The sequence below is a fragment of the Agelaius tricolor genome, unplaced genomic scaffold (assembly GCF_023055355.1).
Source record: "Agelaius tricolor isolate 1412-34295 unplaced genomic scaffold, bAgeTri1.0.p SCAF_4, whole genome shotgun sequence".
NCBI lineage: Eukaryota > Metazoa > Chordata > Aves > Passeriformes > Icteridae > Agelaius > Agelaius tricolor.
Genome location: NW_027269264.1, coordinates 37,231,541 through 37,256,957, shown reverse-complemented (window position 1 = coordinate 37,256,957; position 25,417 = coordinate 37,231,541). Strand labels below are relative to the sequence as shown.

Below are 25,417 nucleotides of genomic sequence, written 5' to 3'. Positions count from 1 at the left end.
CTCAGAGTCCCATCCAACCCAACCGTGAATACTTCCAGGGGAGGAAGCATCCACAGCTTCTCTGGGCAGCCAGTTTTCTCCAACCTGACAGTAAAGACTTTCTTCCTATCATCAAATCTAAATGTAGTCCCATCCATCCAATGTCGTGTCACTACTTTCTCTTGTAAAAGGTCCCTCTCCACCTTTCTTGTACGGCCCTTCAGGTACTGGAATGCTGTAATTAGGTCACCCTGAAGATGACCATAAAAATTTAGTAGAATTCTCTTCTTCTGGATCTTAACTACCTGTCCTAGATTCTTCTTCTAACTCCAGAACATCATATCTCTTTCTAGGGGTGGATTGGTAGCACAGGAACACTCTTTCTCCTGCTCTGAGCTGAGACATGGGTCTGTTCTCCCTTGCCTTGTGAATTAGCTGATCCTACTTGCTTGGGTTGGATGTTAACTTACCTTCAGGTCCTATGGAATATTAATCCCAGTATTTCCAGGTGGGATGTGCCTGGGCACGTCTGACCCTTGCTGCTGGACCAAAGGCGGCAGCTGTGGTGTTTCACCTCAGAGACACCTTTGGCCGGCTGGGTGCTGCAGCTGGGCACTCGGAACAAATCCAGGCATTGTAGAAACTCAGTTTACCTCTGGTGGAAAAGGTTCAGGCGACAGTGAAGAGAAAAAGGAGAGGATTCTGCCTTGAAGTTTTAATCCAGAGTTTTATTCCAGGATGACAGACCTCTGGATGTTGTAACAGCTCCCAATAGAATCCTGGCTGCATGGTCTCATCTCTTTTTGAGCCCTGGGGACAGGGGGAGGGGAAGGCACAGGTGAGCCACCAACCAGGTGGGAGGAGGGGAAGGCTCAAGGGATAAAGACACTTGGACAGGCCGATGAACCCGGACCTGAGGGGCATCTTTTGAACTTCTGCCAACCACACGATGCCCTTGCTGGAATGTTGAGATTGATGGACAGCTCTCAGCAGGAGGGCAAAGGGGGAGGGGAAAGGAGAGGTTGGCACACCTGAGGGGTTGGGATAGGTGAAACAGGAAATGGCATCACACTGCAACAAGGTTCCAAGGATTTAAGGGAGGGTCATCACCCTGCTAGCATCAATGGCCTGCTCAGATTCCCAGATGGTACCCTGGCTAGTGAGTGCTTTAAGCAATGATGTTTGTCTGTCTGGGCACGCTTGCATCCATGGCACTCAACTCTGTCTTTGGGTTCTAGCAGGGCTTCCACATTCTGGCATTCCCTGCAGCTGAGGGTTTGGATGATTCTCTGAGACTTCAGGAGGTCTGTTCAGGTGTGGAAGCTGTGGCCTCTCTGTTTGGGTTTCATGCTCAGTACAGCAGTTGCAATGGGTAGACAGCAATTTTGTTGCCAAAAAAGCTGCATGTTGATGACTCCATAGGATGAAGTGGCTCCTTCTCTATGCCATTCCTCGTGGACTGCCATGGAGACCCCTGTGCCACTTCCTTCTAAAGCCACACGTCCTGTTCCCTGCACTCACTTGACCCATTTAAGTCTCTCATGATTGCTTGCCCCTAGCTACTCCTTTCTCCACTCCAGAACTGCTCTCTCTCATTTGCAAGAACTGCTGGGAGTTGGCTGTTTCCTGGCAATCCTGATAGGTGTCTCAGCTGTTACTCAGTTTTCCCTGACCCCAGGAACCTCCTGCCCAGCTCAAACCTAGTGTTTAGTCCACCCAGAACTTACTGGAGCTGCTGGTGGTGTCATCACTGTCACTATGCACCTCGCCAGTTCAGCAAAGGACAAACTTGTATCTTTATTTGTGTGCTTTGAGTGACAGTTGTCATGTAATAGCAAAAAGTGACTGGATGTGCAGCACTGTTCCACATACTGCAATTTTACCCTGCCCTGGCATGTTTTAGTTTACGTAAATTAGTGTGTCAGGTATGTCTTTAAGAAGTCTGACTGAATTACTCAAGAATTACTGGCTATCCTTTTTTTCCACAGACAGGTATTGAGAAACCTGTCTTGCTACTCATATTCCTTCTCATTTACATTATGTAAGAGACACGGCTAGAACAGGCCTAGAGAGACCTTACTCTAAAAACTGTAGATCTTACAAATGGTTTGAGGAGGAATGCTTGGAAGACTCTTAAATGTTTGCTGCACTGTTTTAGCTGTGCTAGGACATGTATATAAAAGCAATAAAAAATCTAAACCCACAAACCCCAAAACTGTAATGGAAAGGTGTTACTGCTGTCCTACAGATGAGACTTGCATCTCATGTAAACCTGAGATGCTGGTGGGTCTGAAACGAGCTGCAGCAAGGAAAGAATATGGAAAGGAGAATGAATGTTCAAAAAGTAAGAGTAGGTGGGTCAGTACTGTGCATTGAATTGTTTGGGTTCTAATACACTGCTTACATCAAATAATGAAAAGTGCTCATTTGCATTCAGAAGGTATGCAGCATTAAAGTAGAATACATAAATATGTAAATACATAATTATCTAAGAATATAGGCTGTGACTTATACTTTAAGTTTTCAGTTTACAATTTCAAGTTTTGCAAACAGATCTTTCATATTCTCTGGGATATTTGTGGCATATATTTTTTAAAATATTTTACTGTGTTACATCCATATGGGTTTGAAAGACACTTTTAGCGGGGGCCTGAGGGGAAGAACAAAACAACAGTTTCTCTTTTTGTGGTGGAGCTGCTTGCCCAGAAGTTAGACCAGGATAAACAGACTAGGTGAGGGAAGAAAGTAGTTAATTTGTATTCATGCAAACTGAAACTGTATGTTTGCCTGTGTGTTCTCTATATTTGGAAAGGTGCAGAGTGGAGTAAGTGCACAGCAGGCTGTAGTTTAATGTATTTTGCTCCAAGAGAGCTTTTTAGTGTGCCTGTTTTTTGGAGAGAGATTTTTCCCCTCACATTTTCTACAAACTGAGAGATCTAGCTGCAGACTCCTTTGGGAACATCACCTGTACAGCTTCTAGAGGTCTCACATGTGTTAGTGATTTTCTTGCTCTGTGCATTTTAGGTATTGAACCAAAATTTTTTTCTTGGTCCAATTTAAGCTTAATTTAAATTTTTCTTTTTAAGAAGAGGTGTAACTATGAATACTACCAATCAGTAGATACTGCCACTTCTGTATAGTAGTGGTAGTTTCTATAATGGACATGCCTAGCTTTAGCATTTATTTCTGAATTAAGGTACGACCACAGTATGGGCTACAGAGCGAGCCCCCATCTGCATTAGGGCTGAAGCAGTAGCATACAGGGCTATCAGTACTGATCCATTGCAGTAAAGGATTCTGCTAACAGTGGATCTGACTTGCCCAGTTTTCTATAGAGATGGAATTGCCAGTATTTGAGTGAAAAAAAAATCTTTCCTGATGGAGAGAAAAAAATTGTCTCAGTTTTTTCTCCTGCTCTGCAAGTTAAACTGATCCTAGTGATAGGAGAGGATTGTGCTGTGTAGAGGAGGAGATGAGTGTAACTCCAGATGGTGAGGGGGACCCCTGTTATACTTACCGTCCTTAATCCAAGAGGAAGGACATTTGAGCACACTTGTTGTGACAGGCTATGAAAAAAAAAATAAATAAATATTGCTCTCCAAGGAGTTAGAAATGAGGTGAAATTCTGTATTTCAGTCATGTTATGTGATCAAGAACTGAGGTTGATTGCCTCCAGATTTGTGTTTGTTGACCCAAAATCCCTGCATGACCTTTTTGGTATGTCCTTTGGGCATGAGCCACAGCTGGTCTTGGATCGTAATTGAATACCACAAGGTTAGATAGTGAGGTTTTGCCAAGTAGAGTTCTGAATGATGAATGCTTTCTGCTTTTGGCTTAATTCAGATAAGAATTTTAAATTCCTCTTTCTTACCTTACTGCCAAATGTTCTTAAACCATTCTTTCAGAGATTTTTTTGTTTGATTTGGTTTGTTTGTTGCATTTGTTTGTTTGTTTAAACTTTTGTTTGGTCTTTTTGTTTGTTGTTTTGGGGATTTGTTTTTGTGTTTTGTTTTGGGATTTTTTTTGGGGGGGGAGGGTTTTTTTTTGTTTGTTTGTTTTTTCCTTGTTGATTTTTTTTGTTTTGTTTTGGGGGGGAGGGGTGTTGTTGAGGGGGCATGATGTTGTTTTTGATAAAAACTGGCAGCGAGTATAAAAGGGCTTCAAATCTGGGAAAACAGGGAGGAAAGAACAGTCAAGTAAATGCTAAAAGCTATTACATAAATCTAACTTCTGTGGTAAACTACACTACAAAAAGAACTTTGCTCCCAAATCAGTTTGGATCTGGTGGTTAAAGGTGATCTGCAAATTGTGTTTTCTCCTACTGTGCTCTGCAAATGTTCATGTCTATAGGCACAATGGTTTGTATTTTTTTGGAAAACAGTGAGCGTGATCTATGAACAAATTGAGCACTGAAATGCGTTGGGCATAGTGATTGTTACAATGTAAAATACAAAATTAATGATATGTTGAAGAACCTGTCCATATAATGCTTTTCAGTGGAAGTGGAATAAGGCTGCAACAGACCAGGTGAACTGTTGCACTGTCTTCTGTAATCCTTGGGTATCAGTGTACAGAGAAAGCAGTAAAAACCCCAAAAGAAAAACAGGATTTAGAAGGAATGTGGATCTCAATTTGCAGTACTCAACTAATGAGAGGCTTATGGAAGGATTGAGTTAGCTATCAAGTGGATTAATTAGCACAATGTTAAAAATGAGTGAAGGTGTATGTGGTCACAGAATCCCTTGAGATTTGCTGAGCTTCCTTAATGGGGAAAAGGATTCATCATATTGAGGACAGATGTAAAGCAGAAAAGCAAGCAACAATTCCTCTTATAATAGCACACTTTACAACCCCATTTTCGTCATATCTTTTTCTCATGTCTCTCTGTCTTCTTATTTATTCTTCTTTCTACTTGCTTTTTGAATTTTTCTTGGTGGGAGAAATGAAACAATACTAATCCAACAATAACTGCATGTTTCTAGCATGCAGGAGGAGTATAGCTGAGGAAAAGGGAGTGGTCAGAACATTGTTATATAGCCAGTCAGTAAATGCAACTTCCTATCACATGGTAGAGAGTAGCAGTCTCCTGATTTTTTTCCCGTAGTTTCTGAATGTGTATTACAAATATTAGGTATATTTCATGCTGTCATTCTCAATATTGAATGATGGCCATTTATCTGTACTGAAGTACTCAGTGAGGTTGCTTAAGATGGTATGTACCATGATGAGTCTGACTTGAAGAAAAAGCAAAATTAAGTTCCCAGGCTCCCTCATTGTTAGGTTTCTCATATCAGTTGAATTTCTGTTATTAATTTGTTGTTAAAACTGTTACTGTCTCTTGCCCAAGGCATAGTCAAATAGGGGACTACTGTAGTGTCCTCTGATTATGTATAAAAGCATGCTGATTTAACATGTCTGTATTTGGATAGCTAATATTTTATTTGGCTGTTGTTTTGAGAGTGAGCTTAAATTGACATTCTCCCCTCTAGTAGATGTGCTATGTGTTTTGGTTTTTAGGTAGTTACTGCAAATTTAAGCTTTCTGTGCTTCCATGAGTTCATGACACAGACAGTGGAAATTAATATTATGAACACAAAGTTTAATGTGTTGGACAAGAGCAATCTTTCATCCAAGGACCAAGCCAAGGCCAGTAGTGAGACCATCTCTCAGAAAAACAAAGTTTAGAGAATCTCTCAGTGTGATTCAAACAGCAAAACTAAGGGCATGGGGTGAGTCTGAGACACAGCTTGGCCTCCAAGGAAGAGCTTAGCAGTGGTTTACTTTGATTAGTGTAAATGCTTATTTTAAAAAGGTAAATTTGTATCCTCAGCAATAAAGAAGTTTTGATTTATTTTTCAGACACCAGAAGGCCACTTCCTACAAATCATCTGTAACTTCATTTCTGCAGGCACAGGGTATTGTCATGTTAGATGCTTTCCATGTATGGATATTTCTTTTGCTGAATGAGGTTTATTGCTACAACTGGAATTAAGATCATGTATATTTAAGTTTCTTGGAACTGTGTTTCTCTTTTTACTAAGAGTAAATGACAGCAATAGATAAGGTATGGTTCTCTTCTGTCTATGGTAGCTTCCTAATCTTTCTTGGACTCAAAAATAACATTACTGCTTTACAGAAAGCAAACTTTATAACATTATAAATATTACCTTTTTAATTTTGATTTTGTACTGAGTAATGGAAATTAATTAAATTAGTATCCCATTGCCATCTTCTGCTTTGACTCCACTCACAGTCCCAATAAACTTCACATGGCTGAACTCATACACATGAACATGCACTTGCACATGTGTATATATGTGTGTCTGTATATATGAAGCTGTATTTTGATTTACACCTGTGCATGTGCATAAACATGCATGTTACTCAGGAAGCGTCAGAAATGTTGGCCTGTTTTACCACTGATGGTTCTGTTCTTCCTGGTCTTTTCTGCTTCTGAGTTTAGCAAGTTATTTCCCAAAAGTGTCTGTGATACTTAGGTGTATTTGAACTCCTGGATTAACTGAATGTCATGGTTTTTTTTCTTGCCTTTCAGCTTTGAGTAACAGAGTTACTCAATGATTACAATGAATCCAAAGTAATAATTTCAATGGCAGTATGACAAACAGGTTCCTGTCAATAAAGAACTAAAAGTCTGTTTTTAAAGAAATGGTGTCACTGCTTTAGTTGTATATATGGAGAAGTCATCACAGTAGCTTTGCCACTCATTATCACCAATTGGTTACAGTTTGTATTTTGTCACTGCTTTACTTGTCTACTGCCATCTCTTAAGTCCTGATGTGTTGCAGCCTGAATTGCTGCTAGTAAAGTCCCAGGTAAAGAAGCAAAAAGGGCCTTTGCATAATATCCATAGATGTTTAATTCAGCCGTGCAGTGAGATGTTCAGGTCCCAGACAGACACACCTCCAGAGGGTCCTGCTCTCTCCCCCCAGGGGCCCCCGGGGCTGACCTTGGTCTCCGGGCTGTACAAAGGCGAGACGCAATCAGGGAAAAGGGAGGGAGTGGCTCAGGAGCAACTATGTTCAGACATAAGAACAGGGGAAGGAGCCAATGGGGTGTAACTTAGGAGATGCCCCCCCCAGGGCCTCCACAATTCCCCAATTTTTATGTTATTAAGCTTTTCTGAAGGATCAACTGAATCAACACAAAATGACAAAAACAATCAAAAGCATCCATAAGACAATTTTCAAAATGCAAACAATTCTGGGTCCTTAATGTCCAAACAGATTTTCTGGAGTGTCTTAGAGCTGGCAGGAGGGATGTGGGGTTTTCTTAGCATGATTTATCAGGAAAGAGAGTCAGGAGATTTCTTCAGCAGAGGCTGTTTCTCTGTCTCCTGTGGTAAAGTGGTTGGATGTGATAGACTCTGCACAAGATAGTGTAGGTGATGTTGTGCCTGTTAGAAACTCCAAATAGAAATCATTACTTTAAGAAAATGATGGTTACTTTAGGGAAACTTTCCTTTCTTTCCCTCCTCATCAGGCTCCCTCTGGTATTATGAAGGAACTCTAGGGAAAGGGATTAGTGGAGGGAGACCGTGGAAGAGGGGAAAGGGTGGTTGGAATTTGTGGGAACATGAAAAGGGGTAATAGGACAATGGAAAGGAAAGGAGGAAGATGGGAGGGAGGCAGAAAGGCCACAGGAATTGGGGTATAAGAAGTGGAACATATTGGACTGGAAGGTTCTTTCATTATCAGCCTGGGGTTTTGGATGCAGGACAGCTCGCCAGTGTTCTGTGCTCTTCTTGCTTTTAGGCTATTGCTGGGGCTAGGTGGTTGGTTGTTTTGGGTTCTATGTCCTTGGTAGGTGTGTGGAGGACTTCTGTGATGTGGATATATTTCGTATGTTTGCAGTTTGGTGCATGTTTACTACCTTGCACTGGAACTCCACCACGTCCCATCACATCAGCTGCTTGGGGGCCTTTTCTTCCTTGTATTACATTAAATTCCACAATTTCTCCATCTCCTAGACTGTGGAGGTATTTCTTGGGATTATTCTTTTTTATAGCAGTCTGATGAACACCTTTTTTGTTATCATTCCCAGGTTATGAAACGGTATTTGTTTTTTACTTTGAACCATTTCACTGTCCCCAAAATGTTCATGGCAAGGACTTTTTACCTTTGCCAGTGGGTTTGTGTTGGTGTTTTTGGATGCGTTGCTGGCGTGCTGCCGTGCGAAGTGCGTTCTGCTCCCGCTGCTGGCGGCCACGCTGAGGCCTGGCCCTCTCTCAGGGGCTGTCTCAGCTGGTGCCTGCGGGTGCTGCCAGTGCGGGGCTGTCAGAGCAGTGACGGTGGGCAGGGGCCGCTGGTTTTGCTGCCCTGCCAGGACTGTGACTCTGAGCCATCCCCCAGCGGGGCTGTCCACCTGCCCCGCGACAGCGGCGCTCCAGGTCCACTGGTCTCACTCGCCTGCCCATGGCCAACATGCAGCAGGCTGCTGTGGGGCGGGCTGGACAGTGAGTATTGGCTGGCTCGCCCTGGCCTCGCTGAGCGCTGGCAGGGCAGCCACGGGCTTTCCATGGAGGGGAGAGCTGCAGCGGGTCACAGAGCGCTGGTACGCCGGCAGCCCTGTGCGAGGGGGTACAGCTCTTGCCACCCCTGCCACATCTTGCTGTGCTATAGCAACCGAGGTAAACACATCTGGAGGAGGCGTGGGGAGCAGAGGGTGGAAGGGGAGACCTCACGGCCCCTGCCATGTGGTCTTCACTGTCTTGGGCAGCAGGAGTACAGAGGGGAGAACCTGGGGGAGTTTTTCTTTGTGACAGGGGAAGGGGGTGCAGGGGCACAAAGAGGGGAACACGGAGGAGGGGTTTTCAGCTGGTTTTCATCCTCAAGATTCAGAACACATTTCATCATCATATTAAATAAAGGACGGAATTCTGTCTTCGTTTTTAACCTTTCCCAAAGTACTTCCAAGAACTCATTAGTTAGGACTAAGTTCCGTGAATTATAAGGAAAATGCTTAAATAACCACTGTACAAAATACTTCAACTCCTCCTCTGAAAAGCAATAATTTTCTTAAAGAAAAGACTTTTTAAGGTAGAGGTAAACTTCTTGTTGTGCATGGGTGAGTGTTGTCTCCATCTTTGCCCAGTCTCTTCCCAACACCCGAGAGTACAAGGAGGAACCAAAATTTTAAACTCACCTCACTGGGGTAAGAAAATTTTCAGGGTGGTCTAGTGCAGATGTTTTCCCAGGAGAAGAGGTCTCAGGCTAATCTGGAGGCCTCACGTTGGGCGCCAACTGTGTTCTGATCTCTCTGAGTGCCACTGAGGGAACCCTGGCCAGGCCCGAGATGGTGAACAGTGGTGGGGGGCACTCTCCTGTGCCCCAGGGCGGCGAAAGGCAGCTAGGCTGACTGCTTGCAGCAGAGGGGATGCTGGAACAACGGCAGAAGATGAAGGGTTTGACTCTTAGCAGAGGTTAGTCCAAGGTTTATTTCAGGAGCTCTGGGGAGCCCCTACTACTGCAGGGGCCTCCTGCTGAGAGGCCCGGGAGAGGTGCCAAAGTTACATTTAAAGAGAGGTGGAAATGTAAAGTAGATAACATATTACGAACCAATAAGAAAAATTAAGGTATGGATACTGGAAAATGGACATTTAGGACAGCATATGGGGTAACTCTTGGGGGGTTGACTCCTAGCCTCTGGCTAATCACTTGACATCCTGGGCTGAAAGTTGTAGATGGAGGGGATGGGATGCTGAGTGACTGACAGAAAGCCAGGGTGGTGATTTGGGGATGATCTCAGCAAAGGAAATGGATTACACAGGTAGAGGGAGGGGGGTGCAATCTGGGGGTAAACCATTTGGGAAAAATAAGGGGATACAGAGACAAAACCATTATAAAACATAAAAACACACTACAACTCTGATGTACCAGGTCAGTCTTGTTACTGCACAAATATAGAATCAAGCTTTAAGCTAACATCTAATATTCTGCAATTTCTTATGTAAGTAAAAATACTACTTAGCATTAGCTGCTAAGTAGTATTTTTACTTACATAAGAAATTCACCACATGTTCTCAGAACAGATACATGAAGTTTCATCTGCCAACCTGAATGAGAAGTGATGCTGCCCTTGTCTTTCTCTCTGCAGCTGGACCGTTAATGTTTTGTCAAGCAGCACAAAATTTCATGCTTTTGCTAATCTACAAAGAAGCATTCACAGAGTATAATTCCTTCTTAGTGGTCTTGTTCCCTGGTTTGCACTTTCCACATGCCTGATAAAGCACTCACAAATACAGTTACATGTGTTAACTCAGAAACAAAGAGCTATGGTTTGGTATCTGGGGGAAAAAAAGTAATTTTTAAACTAGCTTTATTTATTAGCATATGGGGTTTTTTTGCTGCAAACAACAGTGTACTTAATCCAGGTAGAAAGATACAGTATGAATGGTTATTGTATTTAGGACAAATATATTTAAAATAAAGACACCTGTCCCAGGGTATAAGATCATGTTGCAAAAGCAACTGCAGTTGTGATAGCAGTTGGTTTATTTTCTTTTTTTTTAAATGGCATATATAGTAAAGATAGAGGTAAAGGTTTTGCATGGTAGAACGGTTCAGTACCGATTTCCTTCTGATGTGATGGATACATGACATATTCAAGGCCTGCTTTATCAGTTTCTGACAAATAGAGATATGGCACATATGTGGAATGCAGCTTCACTCTGGAATTTTCACAGATAATCTTGGAAAAAAAGGAAGTTGCTTATTGTTTTAATTTTCAAACATAAGTGTGCCTGGAGCATTTTTTGTCCTCCTCTCAAATGATCTAGAAGTTAACAGCAAGCATACATCACATTTTGGGATGGATATCTGTTCAGAACTGTGAAGCTGTAAAAATACTTAAAGATTTGAAGCCTTACCATTTCACCTGGATGTTATATAAGGCATTGATTTGATAAGCAGATTCCGTTGAAAAATTCATGCTACCAGTGATTGCCTTTTTTAAAGTAAATTATATTGGGACAGAGGTTCTTATCTTAAGTACATTCAAAAGCACAAATACTTCAATATTTGGCAATAACCAATGGGAATTTAGTGTACTGTGTGTTTGTAGCTTGTGAGCTTCCTGCTAACCTGAAACATGAAAAGCTTTAGGAATAGTATATTAAAAAAATTATATTGTGTAGGAGTATTTCTTTAATGAAAACTGTATGTAAAATGAGACATCAGAAAAACAGTTCACTAGTTGCTAAATGAATCAAAGTTTTTACAGCTAGTGGTTTCATGTGCATAACTTTTATGGGTGTGGTGGAATCTAATAATTAAAGGCTGTTTTTCTACCCCTTTCTGTATCTTGCAGGCATACAGGAGTTTCCAGAAAATATAAAAAACTGTAAAGTCTTGACAGTTGTTGAGGCAAGCGTAAATCCAATTTCAAAGTAAGTTTGTACATTTTTTGATGTTTTATATTTTGTGCAAATACTACTGAGTCTTGAATTTGCCCCAAGATGTGTGCCAGCCCTTGGAGGCGAGAGCAGAGTTCCCTGAGAAATACCTTCATTAACCTTGTTGCACAGTGATCCAGTATAGCTGTCTCATTAAAGTACTTTGCCAAAGTTAATAGGCTATGTGAACTATCCTTCATTATACCATGTAGCTTTGTCAGCTTGTTAAAATCCATCACTTCTCTGTGACTGTAGAGAAGTGTGTGAAGAGTTTTCTTAATAACAAGAAAGTATTCTGGTTTAATATGTATTTCTGCTATAGTGGCAAAATTAATTTGCCAGAAATCTCCACTGCCAGAGATAAAACATATCTCTTCTGGGGGAAAGGGGGTTGTGTATTTTTAAATTTATCCTGTTGTTTCTAATTAATGCCTTCTTCTCATTACATGTCAGGAGATTACCAGTTTGTTGCATTACTGCATCTATTTGTAGTTCTTATTGCCTGTAAATGTTGTTCTCAATACTTAAAATAATTTTGAAACTCATCTTATAGAGAACAACTGTCTAGTGTGACTTTAAAGAAATCACCCCCTCAATTTTAATTTTATCAATATGTAGGACTTCAGTACTATACTGTTGCTTAAGAAAATATGACTTAATGCCCTGAAAATAATTGAAACTAAGGTACTATGTTATTTCACTTCTATATAGGTTGCCAGATGGATTTTCTCAACTGTTAAACCTAACACAGCTGTACCTGAATGATGCTTTTCTTGAGTTTTTGCCAGCCAATTTTGGAAGGTAAGTTGAACATGAAACTTTATATCTACATTAGTTTTAAGTTTCTGCAGAGCAGTTTCTTCTGGTTCTGAAGCAAAGTGGGTACTGAAGAGAGGAAGAAGTGTACATTAGGAATTTGCAATAGTTACAGGGAAAAAAAGCCTTGAATCTGTATCAGCAGCTTTTAATTTTGAATTCTGAAGGACAGGCAGAATGCTTATGAAGGCTGTAAAACTCATTTGCATTCTTGTTTCTTTTCCAACACTAGTATGGTAAGTAAGGAATCCTTTTTGAAATTTATGTTGCTTGTCATGTAGTAATTGGAGTGAAGCAAATAATGACTACTGTAATTCCACTTGTCCTGGATGCACAAATTACTTCATGCACAACTATAACTCTCAAGTCCTTTTTTGTCAGGGATATTTCTGAAAAACCTGGCATATTTATGGTGCATTCTGACTATGCAAAACTGTTACATGTCATAGTTTTAGTACAAGATAAATACTAATCTGCTACCTCTGTAAAATAGATTAAATCTTGTGAGCAAAAGTGAAAAGGTAATACTCATAAAAGGAAAACTTCTAGATGAGCATAGGTTAAGCTGTCCTTATCACACTACTTTTAGCCATCTCTGCAGTTTTCCTCTCTCCATTCTTATTTTATACCCTTTTCTCCTAGATTGTCACTTTCCTGACCCATCCCATGTCCAGCAAGCATCTCTTTCAGAAAATACAGCAATTAGTTAAGCAATCGTGTTGCTGAGTGAAAAAATTGCCTTAGGCCATATAGTTATATTTGAGTCAGCACAGTTTGCAAGAGATTAGCAGAACCCCCAGATAGTGCTGCAGCAGTTGGGCAGATTAGGAGATGAGCAATGGAACATAAGCACAGGTGCTCTCCACTAGTGACCATTAATTTAGTAGTCATCTATGATCAGAGCTGTTGGCTTGCTCTTCTCTGTTACTAGTTAATGAATGACTAAAAGCACCAGATCTGCTACACATTCAAAACATCTGCTTATGATGCACATGCATTATTGTCATGCTTTTTTTCTGATGCACACAGTTTGCTTTTCAGAAGGCTTCATTAAGGTTGAAGAATATCTGGAATATGCATAATCTTGTTGGAATTCTAATGATTGTCTGTGCTTTTTTCTGTTCTGTTTTTTAATACTCTAACCAAATGGCAAGATTTTCTTAATTAAAACATGCACTACAGATAAACTTGAAGGGTTGAGGTTGACACGGCTGATTGTTTAAGTAGTTAATCTTACACATAATACGCATTAAAAATTGTCATAATTTTTTTGTCACTGTCAGCTTCTATAATGCTTAATGTTTAGTGAAATGGTAAAGTCATTAATTACTAATATCATAAGAATAAATCAGTTTCTGAAGACAACTTCAAAGCCAGTTCTCCATTGTAGTGTTTCTCTTGATAGTTATGAAGAATTCTGCCTTGTTTGTTCAAATCTAGTGATTTGCAGCATCCTTTTTTATACCTAGGAGAATGAATTTGAAGTATTCATGAATGTAAGTTTACCTGCTGAAATACTTTTGCATAGAAAACATAGTGTTCTACAGGAAGACAATGTTTGGATCAAATAAAATGGAGAACAATGAAACATTAAAATACCGTTTCAAAGTAAGGTTCAGACCCCTCTGACATTGACTGCTTCCATAAGTAATAAGACTGCTCTGCCATCCCACAATTTTCCATCTAGGTATAAGACTTTGCACTTTTCTAGTGCAAAGTCTTAACTTCCGCTTCAGAATATGGAAATACTTCTTTTATAAACAAAAGAAAAACTCTCCTAGAAGCAGTTGAAATATTTAATCTCATAAATTACAAGCCTTCAGTTTCTTCCAGTTTGGTGCATTAATTTTTTTGTATACAGCCATATAGCTAGTACTTTTAATTGTTTAGGAATAGGTGAAGTAATTGAGTTCTGTTGCCTGCTGTTACTGGCAACTATTGTCAATAATATTGTCTCCTAAAAGCTAAGCCAACACTATTACAGCTAACAAGGTTTTTATGCTCTGTGTGTCAAGTTAGAAACCTCATTTCTTACATCTCTTTCTCTCTGAGTGTTCATTGTTTCTACAGTTTAATTGCTGCCATTTCTCACAAATGTTGTCTCCCATTCTCTCACCTGCTGTATTTGTAGTATTCTCACATCCCTCAGTCTATTAGACTAAATAAAATTCTGCTTTCTTCTGGTGTGGTAGGTTTTCCTTTGTTTCTTGAGTATATTAATATATCTTGGAACAGGTTTCAGTTTTAATTCACCTTCTTTTTGACAGAGGGTGATGACATCTATAGCTATATTTAGAATTTGAATTGAGATTTCTTCGTGGCTTGTACAGTGTCGTGATTATCTTGTTGTTTCTCTTGGAAATGTCTGTGGTTGTGCTCCAGTGTTCCAATTATCCTTTTTGCAGCTGCCTAGTGTAATTTCCTACATGATTAACTGATGTGTTGGACAGTTCAGTTAGAAATGGCTGATGCCTACAAGGACATCCTAAGTACTTGGCTTGGTGCAATGGTATCATGTCCTTTTTTCTCAATTTTTTTTAGTCCTTAAGGCTGTACAGGTTTTACCCCTACGGTGTCTTACTAAATCACTGTATTGTCTGTGACATAAGCCAAGTTTAATAGTTTTCTGATCTTAGAAGATTTCTATTAAAAAATATTGAACAGGGTAGTCCTAGAAAGGGTCTTTGAGCACCTCTATTACTACTAACCTAACACTCAGCCTGGTTAGGAAAAAACTTTTTATAATGGAAAACACTTTTAGTATATCCATGCAGTGTTTTTTTGGATTTATCTCCATGCTTTATTCTCATCTTCAGAATTTTTGCTAAATATTTTTATAATTGTGAGGTCAAGATTATGCCATCTTTTCCCCGTTTTTTGAGAGAATTGTATATTGGCTGTCTTTCAATGATGTTAGTTTTGTCCAGCCTGTTAGGTTTACTAAAAGTCATCAGACTTTTGATATGATGTGCCCGTTCCTTTGGAATTCTCAGGTGACAAAGTGGGGGCTTTTCCTCCATTCCCAAATGGAAATTTGAATGCATTGATATTGGCACAGATCGTGGCATTAGCCTTCATGCCAGTGCACAAATATTTGAGAATTATTATCCTTGCCTAAGAAAATTGTATATCTTGTATCTGAATACATAACGTATATTTACATTTAAATATGCAAATATATAAGCAGAAAATGCTTGAAACTCACTTCTTGCTCATTTTGAGACAGGGTTTTAAAAGGGCAACATTTTTTACTAATGGGTGTGTAAGATAAACAAGGATTTATCTTCAGTGTAATTCTAAAAATCTGGCAATAATGGGATATTGTCTATAATGGGATATTGCTTCCAGAGTCTCTTTACTGGATGTTGCAATTAATTTACTTTATTTCTACTTTCTCAACAATTTGCCAGTAGTATCTGTAGTAGTAGATGGTTTTAGTAGTATCTACTGTGGGTTATTTTTTACGTAAGTGTACAGTGATAATAAAATATAGTTTTTTATATATATATGTATATGTACTTAGTTACATATATACATATGTATATATGTGTTTTGGAGAAACTTTCATAAATGCAGCCTTTAACATGCATACTTTTTGTTCTGCTTTCCTTTGCATTTTAGTAACAATTTAAAATAAAATATTCTGCTTTAGGAAAACTGCAGAGGAGGTGTAAAGTAAGGAACATCAAGTTTCGAGTGTACCTGCTGTATGTTTCTTTTACATTTTTTACAGGTAGTATAGTTTATGAAATTAGATTTAAGAAGGATATTGATCTTCTTCTGGAAAATTGTTCATGTAGAGATTTTATTTTATTGAAAAGTTGTGTTGCATTTAAAATGCAGGCTAAGATGGTTATGATTAAAGAGCAATACTGAAAAAAAAAATTTTAAGCTATTATACTTAGAATGTGTACTTCCAGTTGAATAATACCTGTTACAGCTTTGTGCATTGGTGATGTGCAGATAGGTTGATGGGTTTTTCAACTTCAGAAATTCAATATTTCTCTAGAAGTAGGACAGATCTTTTCCACAGAATGGCCCAGATAATAGACAATCTGCCGCTATGAATTCCATTTTTCCTTTAGTATAGGTGAATTAGTTCTTTATTTCTTTGTCAAATAAAATGCCACTTCTTCAGGTGCCTTATTGCAATTCTTGCTCAGCTTGGATGGACGCTGGATGCTTAGCACCAGCAACTGAAAAAACAGCTAGACCTAGTATTTGATGTTCATTATTATTTTAATCTTGAATTAGCTTTTCAAGATTCAGTAGTGGAAGAGGTGACAGCTGCTTCAGTCCAGTATTTCTCATCAATTACTGGAAGAAAATTACATGTTTAGACACAGCCTGTATCACCCACCTAGGAAAGGTTGAGAATGTTTTCCTAGTAGCTTCTGTGAAGCTCTACGCATAAGAAATTTAATATTTATATCTTCGGTCTCTTAGGAATAGCTGAGGAAAGATTAGAACAGGAACAAGGTGACAAAGCTATAAACATTTCTGTCACCAAAGGCAATCTTTAAGTTCACAGAGTTAGCTTATTGCAAGCGTCACACAGTCAATTCTGGCTAAAGTCAGTGAAAAGTGGGTGTGCATATTTATAGTTTAGCATATGAAGGGAGACTTGCTGGCATTGCCTTCCATGGAAGTTTGATTGCATACATGAGTTGTGAAGAAAAAACTACAAACTGTGTAGCTATCTTCCCTGTCATAAAAGCAAAACACCAGCTGAAGCTTGATGCAGTGCTTGGTTTAGAAATCAAAGCCCAAAATGTTCATTCATGTCTGAGGGTTCTTAAAGTTCTGTTTTGCACTAGATTGGTATCTTAGGGTGCTGGTAGGGTGGCCTAGGAGGTCTTTCCCACTTATGTTCTAGGTGAACAGCAGTGCTATTACCATGAATGGGGTTTTTATTAGGGCATTCTTTCACCACTGTTAGGATATTGGGTTTTTGCGGTTTTTTTTTAGAAGTTGGAGGGAGGAGGTTCACCTCCAGCAGTTGCTACCAGATGGTGAGGGCTGCTTGCAGTGCTGGGCTGCACTGACATCTCTTCTCTTTCAAGGTGACTCTTATATTCTTAGGTTATTTGTGGGCATGGCAGATTGCTGCTTTCAAAGTGAGCAATCCAAAATGAGTGAATATGAATATATAGAGGAAAAATACATACTGTTTTCTGCTTTCTATTTCTACACAAAATATGGTTCTTACCACTTAATTAGAATTAGGGTTTTTGTCTCTGTTCTTACAATGCACTCAGTTAAGCACCTTCAGGAAAGACTGGTCTACTCACCAAGCTCCTTTCTGATTCAGAGACCTTAATCCCCTATTCTGTGTTGTGTGAGGGCTGTCAGTGGGTCACATGTAGAAATCTTGTCATTTCAATCCTATCTGTATTTAAACTAAATCAGTTTCTTAATTTTTTGTAACAAGTAGAGCTTTGTCACTTCTATCCCAATACAAAAAAATTCACTGGGAATGGTACATTGCATGTATGTCAAGACTGCCTGGAACTTAACTTGGCTAAGCAGTTGAGTTGAGATTTAGAGGTTATTTGTCTTGCAACCAGAGATTTACTGGAAAAAAGGTCAAACTACCTTGACCTTTTTGACAGAAATGTCAAAATGGATTCAGAAGCTGACTAGAAAGAGAATATGAAAGGAAATCCAAGATTAATTTAAAGCTATCAGGTGGAAGACTACAGGTATTCCTCCAATAAGACTTTTTGTATTAAACTGTTTGATACATTGCCAGTAGTAGAAATTTAACATCTTTAGTTGTGCAAAATGATCCTTTCTGTTACTTCCTGTGTACTTTTCATTATGATGGTAACATGTACCCATAATTAATCCAATGTAGTGTTTCAAAATTTTAGGGATGAAGGAAAAAATTGTGTCCAAACAGGTGCAGAAAAGCAGGCAAAATCTATTTTGTTTGTTGCTTTACCAAAATCAAACTCCAGCCAATGAATTTAAAATAACATGCAAATTTTGCACAAGATTTCACCTCAATGTTACAGGAAAAAATATTCAAACTTACAGATTTTTTTTTCTTTAAATTCTATAATATAAGTAAGGTCAGAGATTGCTTTTGTCATTAAATACAGAATATTGTAGTAATTTGTTATGCCTTTCTGTTACAGATTAACTAAACTCCAGATATTGGAACTTAGAGAAAACCAGTTAAAAATATTGCCAAAGTAAGTATTATATAGTTCTAGGAATTCCTACAGCAATTGTTTTAACATTAATCCATTCTACCTCTCTCCTAAAATCTAACATTTTTCTAGTCCCTGCCTTGCAATTCTCACTTACTTCATCAAACAAGTCTAGGCTGATGGTGATGCAGTTCCTGCTGTTTCTATGAACAAGAGCAATACTCAATATTTTCCAACTGGGACTCTGGAGCTCCAAGCAGGTTAGCGAATATACAAGAGGTCAATGAAGAAAGAAACAGATCCCAAAGATGGGATGTGAATAGCCACCCACAGAATCATGAAAACATTGTGGTGTACTGTAAAAGTGATCTTTCTCTGGCAACGGAAATTGGTAGAGTTGTTGTTTTTGGTGAATGTAAGTAGTTTTGGTGGAGAACAGGAGGCTCTAACAATTGAATATTCACTCTGTCTAATTCATGCTAGGAAGCACTTGGATGCTGTAGGCGGAAGTGGAAACTGCCAGCTCTTCAAATACAACAGCCAGTTTTTTAGTGACTGTAGCTAATTATATGTGTAAGACATGATCAAGGGTTATGTTCTATTGGGATTCCCTTTTTAAGTGCCTAGATACTGTACTGTGGAGTTTGCAGTATAAACAAGCCAGAACTCCTATCTAGAATGACATGTGCAGCATCAGAAAGTGTGAATTTACATTTTCAAAGTGTGAAGTGTTCTGTGGTATAAATACTCTCAATTCTATTCAGCTCTCTCTGCTATCATTAGTTTTTAGCAGAAAAAAATTACAGGACATATAATTTAGAGTGGTAGCTCTCTAAATTAAAGTTACTCCCAACTGAGGAACAGTAGCTATAATTAAAACTTATAGCTAATAGAGATTTTGTTTATAAGATCACTCTGACCTTAACTGCCATAATTAACACTAAGAGCATGAATTACATTAAATACTAAAAATGTAGTATATTCTTTAGTGATTAGACAGTAATACATGCTTTAATGTGTTTAAGTCAAACTCTGTTGAAAGTGCTAGGAAACTTTTTGTTGACTTCAGTGTTTTCAGAGTTTTTTTCCTGATTGAAAACTAAACAGTAACTGTCATGAAGAGCTCCTCTGTCCCATAATAATCTATGGTACATGCTGAGCTGCCAGCTCTATTATTCTATTCTGGTACTCTTATAGAAGATGCAATACAGGTTTAAAAAGTGTAGGAAATTCAAAGCAGTTAAAAAGATACAGCAGTAGGTCCTAATATTTTTGCTATAGACTACCAATGTATTTCTGGTTTTCCTGTGACTTTTATCTTTCTAATGTTCTTACAGCAAATTCTTTCCTATTTGTAATAAGAAATGTATTTGGATAAATTCTGCAGCATCAAACTAGCCCTCTTTCTGAGTAAAACATGCACATAATTTTTGACACTGAAGTATGAAGAGCTTGAAAGAATGTTAATCAAAATGAGTAATCAATGCCGACACACTACATCAACCTTACTTTATGCCAAACTTTATGCCAAATATGTATCATTTTGTTTGGAGCTTATCCACAGTCAGAGACTGCAAGTGGCAGCATTATAATGCAAAACAGCTGGATGAAACTATTTCCACTGAAAGGAAAGCAAAAACACAGGGACTATTTTAGAGGCATTTTTCTGATGGAAAATTGATGACAAATTGGAAAGATGGTCCAGTAAAAATATGGTACTTCTTTTTTTTTTTTTAAGCTTCTGTGGCCTAATTGTTAATAAAGAGAGTTAGCATTTTAGAAAGAAGCAGGTTATTTGAGAGTATAATTACAGTGATGCAGGGCCCAATCTTGCCATCATGCACATTCCCTTTGAATTGTATGCCACTTGATATAAGCTGTACTGTTAACCTTAGTGAAGCTGTCTGTATACAACAACAGAATTTTAGACATAATTTAGGCTATCTGATCCCTTAGAATTGAGTTGAATTGATGCCAAGTTCAATAATATGAATTATGAAAGAGGCTTTCAGTTTATGGGAGGGATTATGCAGCACCTTGTCAAAGATGAAAATAGGTGTTACTCTATGATCTAGTTAATGTTTCTTTCAACATCATTTGGCATTGAATTTTCTTGCTACCAGTAACATTATTGGAAGCCTTGCTTTCGTTTTGTCTGACAGTATTTCTCTATAAACAATACAGAAAAGCAAGAAGATATTAATCCTAGAATATCTGATAGTGCTATTATGTAAACAGCAGGGAAAGGAAGGAATATTTTGGAGACCCTCATCTTGCAAACACATTTGTGTATGTTTTCTCATTGAGTGGATCTGGGCAAAGTCATTTGGGCAAAGGAAAAAAGGGCCCCAAGTCAATAAAGTTAACTTGTCATCCTGTCATTGTTACATAACATGGGTTTTTATAGTGTGGTCTATGCAGTTGCAAAAGCTACAGAATGCTACCGAATGCAAAGAATCTGTTAGATTCTTTGAAAGGAGTTCTTCAGCAGTGGTCCTGGGAGACTCTTTGGGGCAAATTTATTAGGAACATACAGCACTAAAATTGATATTAGCATGATCTCACAAAGCTTTGAGAGATCAATCTTCTGCAGGATTTCAGAGGGACTCATAAGTTTTGTCAGAAATTGAAAAAGAATATTAGCTTTCTGATAATCATCCTATTCATTACCTTCAAGAAATGAGGGAGTTTGTTTCTTAGAGTCTTCTGCAAATAGTATTTTCATGTTTTATTGGGTTTTTTTTTTCCTTCTCTAGCACAGTTAGCTAGAGGCTTTCCTTCAAAGCCTGTGTATACTATTTGTACAGTGCAAAAAAGGCTTCTGCTGCTTTTGTCTTTACCTGCTTATGCTAAATTCCTTGTTTGTCCCTAGCTTAATTACTCCAATATCATAAAAATCAAATTTCTAAACAGATGTTGAGTCTCCTTCTTGGAGATTATTCCATTAATAATAATAATAATCACATTAAATTACTTTCAGTAAATATAACATTTTTCAGTATATTATTTTTGAACCGCATGTTCAGAGCAACCATAGATTGTACTGTAGTTGAGGAAAAACTGAAGCTTTGAATAGCTGCATAGAGCATCTTGTGCTCATGGAATTGTTTCTTGAAGAAATTGTGTGTGTGTGATTTTGTGACAATATACAAGACTCTACCATTTAGAAGCTTTTACATTTAATTATTCCAGAATTTTATAGTATGTACACAGTTGCAGTTTATATATGAAATTTTTATATACTACTAATTGTAATTTTTATATACTACTAATCGTTTTTTGAAAATCTCTTATTAAATAAATATATGAATGTTTTCATATGAGGGATTCACACTCTCTTAAAAAATACTTCCAGGTAGAGCTGCTGTTGACTGTGAAGTACCCATTGTGACCACATGTGCAGTGGTAGATAATCTCTATGGAGTCCCCAAAGTGCACTTAAATAGAGGGAAAATTTTTCCAAAACACAGCTTGAAGTAATGGATTTTACTTTTATTTCAGACATTGATTTAGTATTTGCCATAAGTTAGGTTAAAGAGTATTGATCCAATTTAGTAATCTCCAAATCCAATTTAGTAATCTCATTTAATGTGTGACTAGAGAAATAATTAGAGTTCCGAACCACATCACATGGAAGCAGCGTAGCAGCCTGGAGAGGTACAAAGGTGGTATTGCATACTGTGATTCAACAGTGCTCTTCTCCTGGTCACTAGTCTTCCTTTGAGAAGAAAACATGTAGTTAACCAGCCTTTGACTGCTGAAGGGACATATTGTGACTGAAAATGAAAAGCTGAACCACCCAAAAGAAGAGATGCATCACTGCATTACTCGTTACCATGAAGATTTCTTTACTGGTCTTTAGTTTTTGCATGCTCATCATGCAGCCTCAAGTGTGTTGCAGTGTATGCTTTGTATGATGCTCAGCAGTCTGCAGGATCAGTAATATCTGCCTGGTTGACCAGTGTGTGAATACTTTATCTTTAATTAGGTATCATTCCAGTTACAGAATAGCATCACCACTTAATATTGATTACTGGATTTTTGTAAATCTGGAAGATTTGATGCTGCTAGTATTTTCTTAGACCTAATTTTTTGTTAATCCCCTTCCTGTGTAGAACTATGTCCAGACTGACTCAGCTGGAGAGACTGGACTTAGGAAGTAATGAATTCACAGAAGTGGTGAGTTTTGCCTTAGTTACAGAGCTCTGCATCTTTTATAAATCTTTTTATCCTTTGATCTGTTTTTAACAAATATGAAAACATAAACATCATCTTAAGAGTTCTGCTTCCAAGCATTATTTATACCTTACACTACTTTATGGAGCCTGTTACAAAAATCATGTGTGTGATCTTATGAATGAGAGTGTGTTTTTACTCCATTTTAAAATAACACTCTGTTATATAGTGTGGTTACTGTACTGGTAAATAATTAAGAGTAATACATGTTTGAATTATAAACATAATTGTTAGGCTTAGAATAAATTCTAAACATTTATTGATTATCATGTATTGAGTATTACAGTTTTTTGCCTAACCTGCTTTTATTATTGTGCACTATTAGATCCAAGGGAAAATATATTAAATTTGAATGTTGTTCAAAGCAGTATTTACAGTTGAAATGCTCTGATTTTTCCTTTAGGATGCATTGACTTGTTTCCTGTTTGTATTCTCACAGGCAAATATATTTTGTCTTTAAGGGTCACATAACAGCTCTCTGCTTTTACAAATACTTTCCTGGGTAAAGGAATTGAAATAGAAGTATAATGAAACTTGCTGACCTGCAACACAATAGAGTCAAGCATTTGTGTGCCACTATTAGAACATGCAGAGCTGAACACTTGCTTAGTGATATGGTTTGGAAAATAGGGGAGTGTATTTAAGGAATTTTTCATTATTATGGTTAAACATCTAGGACTGCCGTATTCTCATCACAGGGTATATATTTGTGTGGGAGCCTTAAACTAATGCTTAAATTACATCTTCTTCTTGGAAAGTGAGTTAGTTACTGGGAAAGAAAGTTATTGGGAGTCAGGTCCGCAACTTCAGCAGAAATCCTGTCTATTCACTGTATAACAAAATTTACTTAGCATTTGTCTGAACTTGGCTGTACTTATTAAGGTGCAGTAGTACCTCTTTTATATTGCTTTCTCTGAAGGGAAGTTTAAATAGGGAAAGCATATGCGACATGAATGTTTACGAAGAAGAGGTCTTTCCCTGATAAACAAGACACTTTTTACAATAAGTTATATTGGAAACATAATCCTGCACTTCATTTTATGGATGGAGTGGTTAGCTTGTATCATGGAGATGCACCCTTTGTTGATAGAAAAAGTGAAGTTTGTTTTGATTTTCCCCCAAACAAAAAAAATCACTGGGGTTTTTGAAAAACAGGTCCTCTGAGTTGATGAAATTTAAAGGTTTTTAGATGTCCTCCATCAAAACTGTACATGTAACATGTACTTAGAGTGTGTGCTTGTTGAAAAAGAATACTTTCTGTAAAAGACACCAAACCAACAGAAGGCCTTTCTCTAAAAATTATTTAGTGCTGTGGTCAAGTTCTTCAAAGTCCTTATATATCTAGTTATATATTTTCATTTCAAAAGTGAGTTATCTGAGTTTTCTGTGATGACCCAGTGAAATATAACCGCTAATATAACAGGGTATAACAGCTACAGTAACATATTACTAAAGTTGCAATAGACAAATCACTGGAGTTGGTTTTGCCATTCACTGGGGATGTTTCAAAAGGTTTTTTTTAAATGGCTTCCCATTACAGCCTGAAGTACTTGAACAACTGAGTGGATTAAAGGAATTTTGGATGGATGGTAATAGACTAACACTTATTCCTGGGGTAAGTTCTTTTGCTGTATTAAACATACAATATTTTAAATTACACAGGCACTTGCTTTGTCAGTGATCATGTACGTTGAAGTTGTAATTTTAATGTTACTTAAAGCCAAAAGGATAAATGGCACATGAGTGCTTAACTAGCCCACTTAGAAATTATCACTGATCATGAGAGTTGCGTTCACAGCTTTTTGGTTTTTTTTTTTTTATTGAAAGTTATATATTTCTCATCTAAAAATTATGTTGCAATTCAGGAAAATGAGTAAAAGTCTTTAATCAAATTTAGGTTTGAATAACCCTTCCAAAAAGGCATTATTCTATCTTAGAATAATCTTAGAATTCTATCTTAGAATAATCTATCTTAGAATAATTCCTCAAGCAGGAATATGTAGAATAAGTATGTTGTGTGGCTTTTTACTCGTCACAGTTGTAAAAGAGAAATGCCAATTCCAATGCTGTTAAACAGGGAGCATAGACAGTTCCTGAGAAAACAGTCTATTTACTTTGTATGGGTTCCTGACATCTTTCATTACATGTGGTCCAGGCTCACCTATTATTACAGTACTTGAGAGTCTGTGCTAAAGTTTTAGCAAACTAACAGATGAGTATTTGAAATTTGGGAAGCATCTGGCTTGCTTTCAACCTTAAAATCACTAGCAGTCATGTGAAAAGTGGCCTTCCTGCCTGATCAGTAGTCTTTTCTACTGTTTTTCCATCAGCTAACTATTAGACAGTTGAGTGTTTGGATTGTAAAATACGAGTTGAACAGTGTTTTGCAGTAAAATAAAACTGTATTTCTGAGAGTAAAGATTTCAGTAGAGTAATGTGCATGAATTTTCAGGCTTATGCTTGGTTCATGTGGAATGGTAATGCAAGCTTATATTTTGGCTTGTTTCTTTCAGTTTAGTACAATTAGGGATTCATTGTTGTTTTTGAGGATGCAGTTTTATACAAAAGGCAAAAATCAGCATTAAAATTCTACTGGAGCATAATGATGTCCTCACATTATGTGTCTCTTTCTGAAGTCTATTCTAGAGCTGCAATTACTTGATTCATGGTAACTAATCAAACCCCTGAATGTACAGAAGACTGACTTTAGGGACATGCAGAGCTGCTGTGGGGTGTCTCTGTGTGTAAAAATATCAGCTTTCCTTATCTGCACAAAATACTTCATTTGAAAGTTTGTATATTTTGCATAAAATTTTATTTC

The 25,417-nt window shown here is 37.9% G+C and overlaps 1 protein-coding gene across 9 annotated transcripts in view; it reads left to right on the top strand.

The window, feature by feature from the left end:
* Window positions 1–25,417, top strand: part of ERBIN (erbb2 interacting protein) — a 120,297-nt gene that overhangs the window by 62,884 nt on the left and 31,996 nt on the right. For all 9 annotated transcript variants that reach the window (XM_071425306.1, XM_071425312.1, XM_071425311.1 and 6 more), the window contains 5 exons: window positions 11,305–11,383; window positions 12,101–12,190; window positions 18,346–18,402; window positions 22,476–22,539; window positions 24,137–24,211. In XM_071425306.1, coding sequence (XP_071281407.1) covers window positions 11,305–11,383; window positions 12,101–12,190; window positions 18,346–18,402; window positions 22,476–22,539; window positions 24,137–24,211 — 365 coding nt within the window. The remainder of the gene's footprint in view (window positions 1–11,304; window positions 11,384–12,100; window positions 12,191–18,345; window positions 18,403–22,475; window positions 22,540–24,136; window positions 24,212–25,417) is intronic.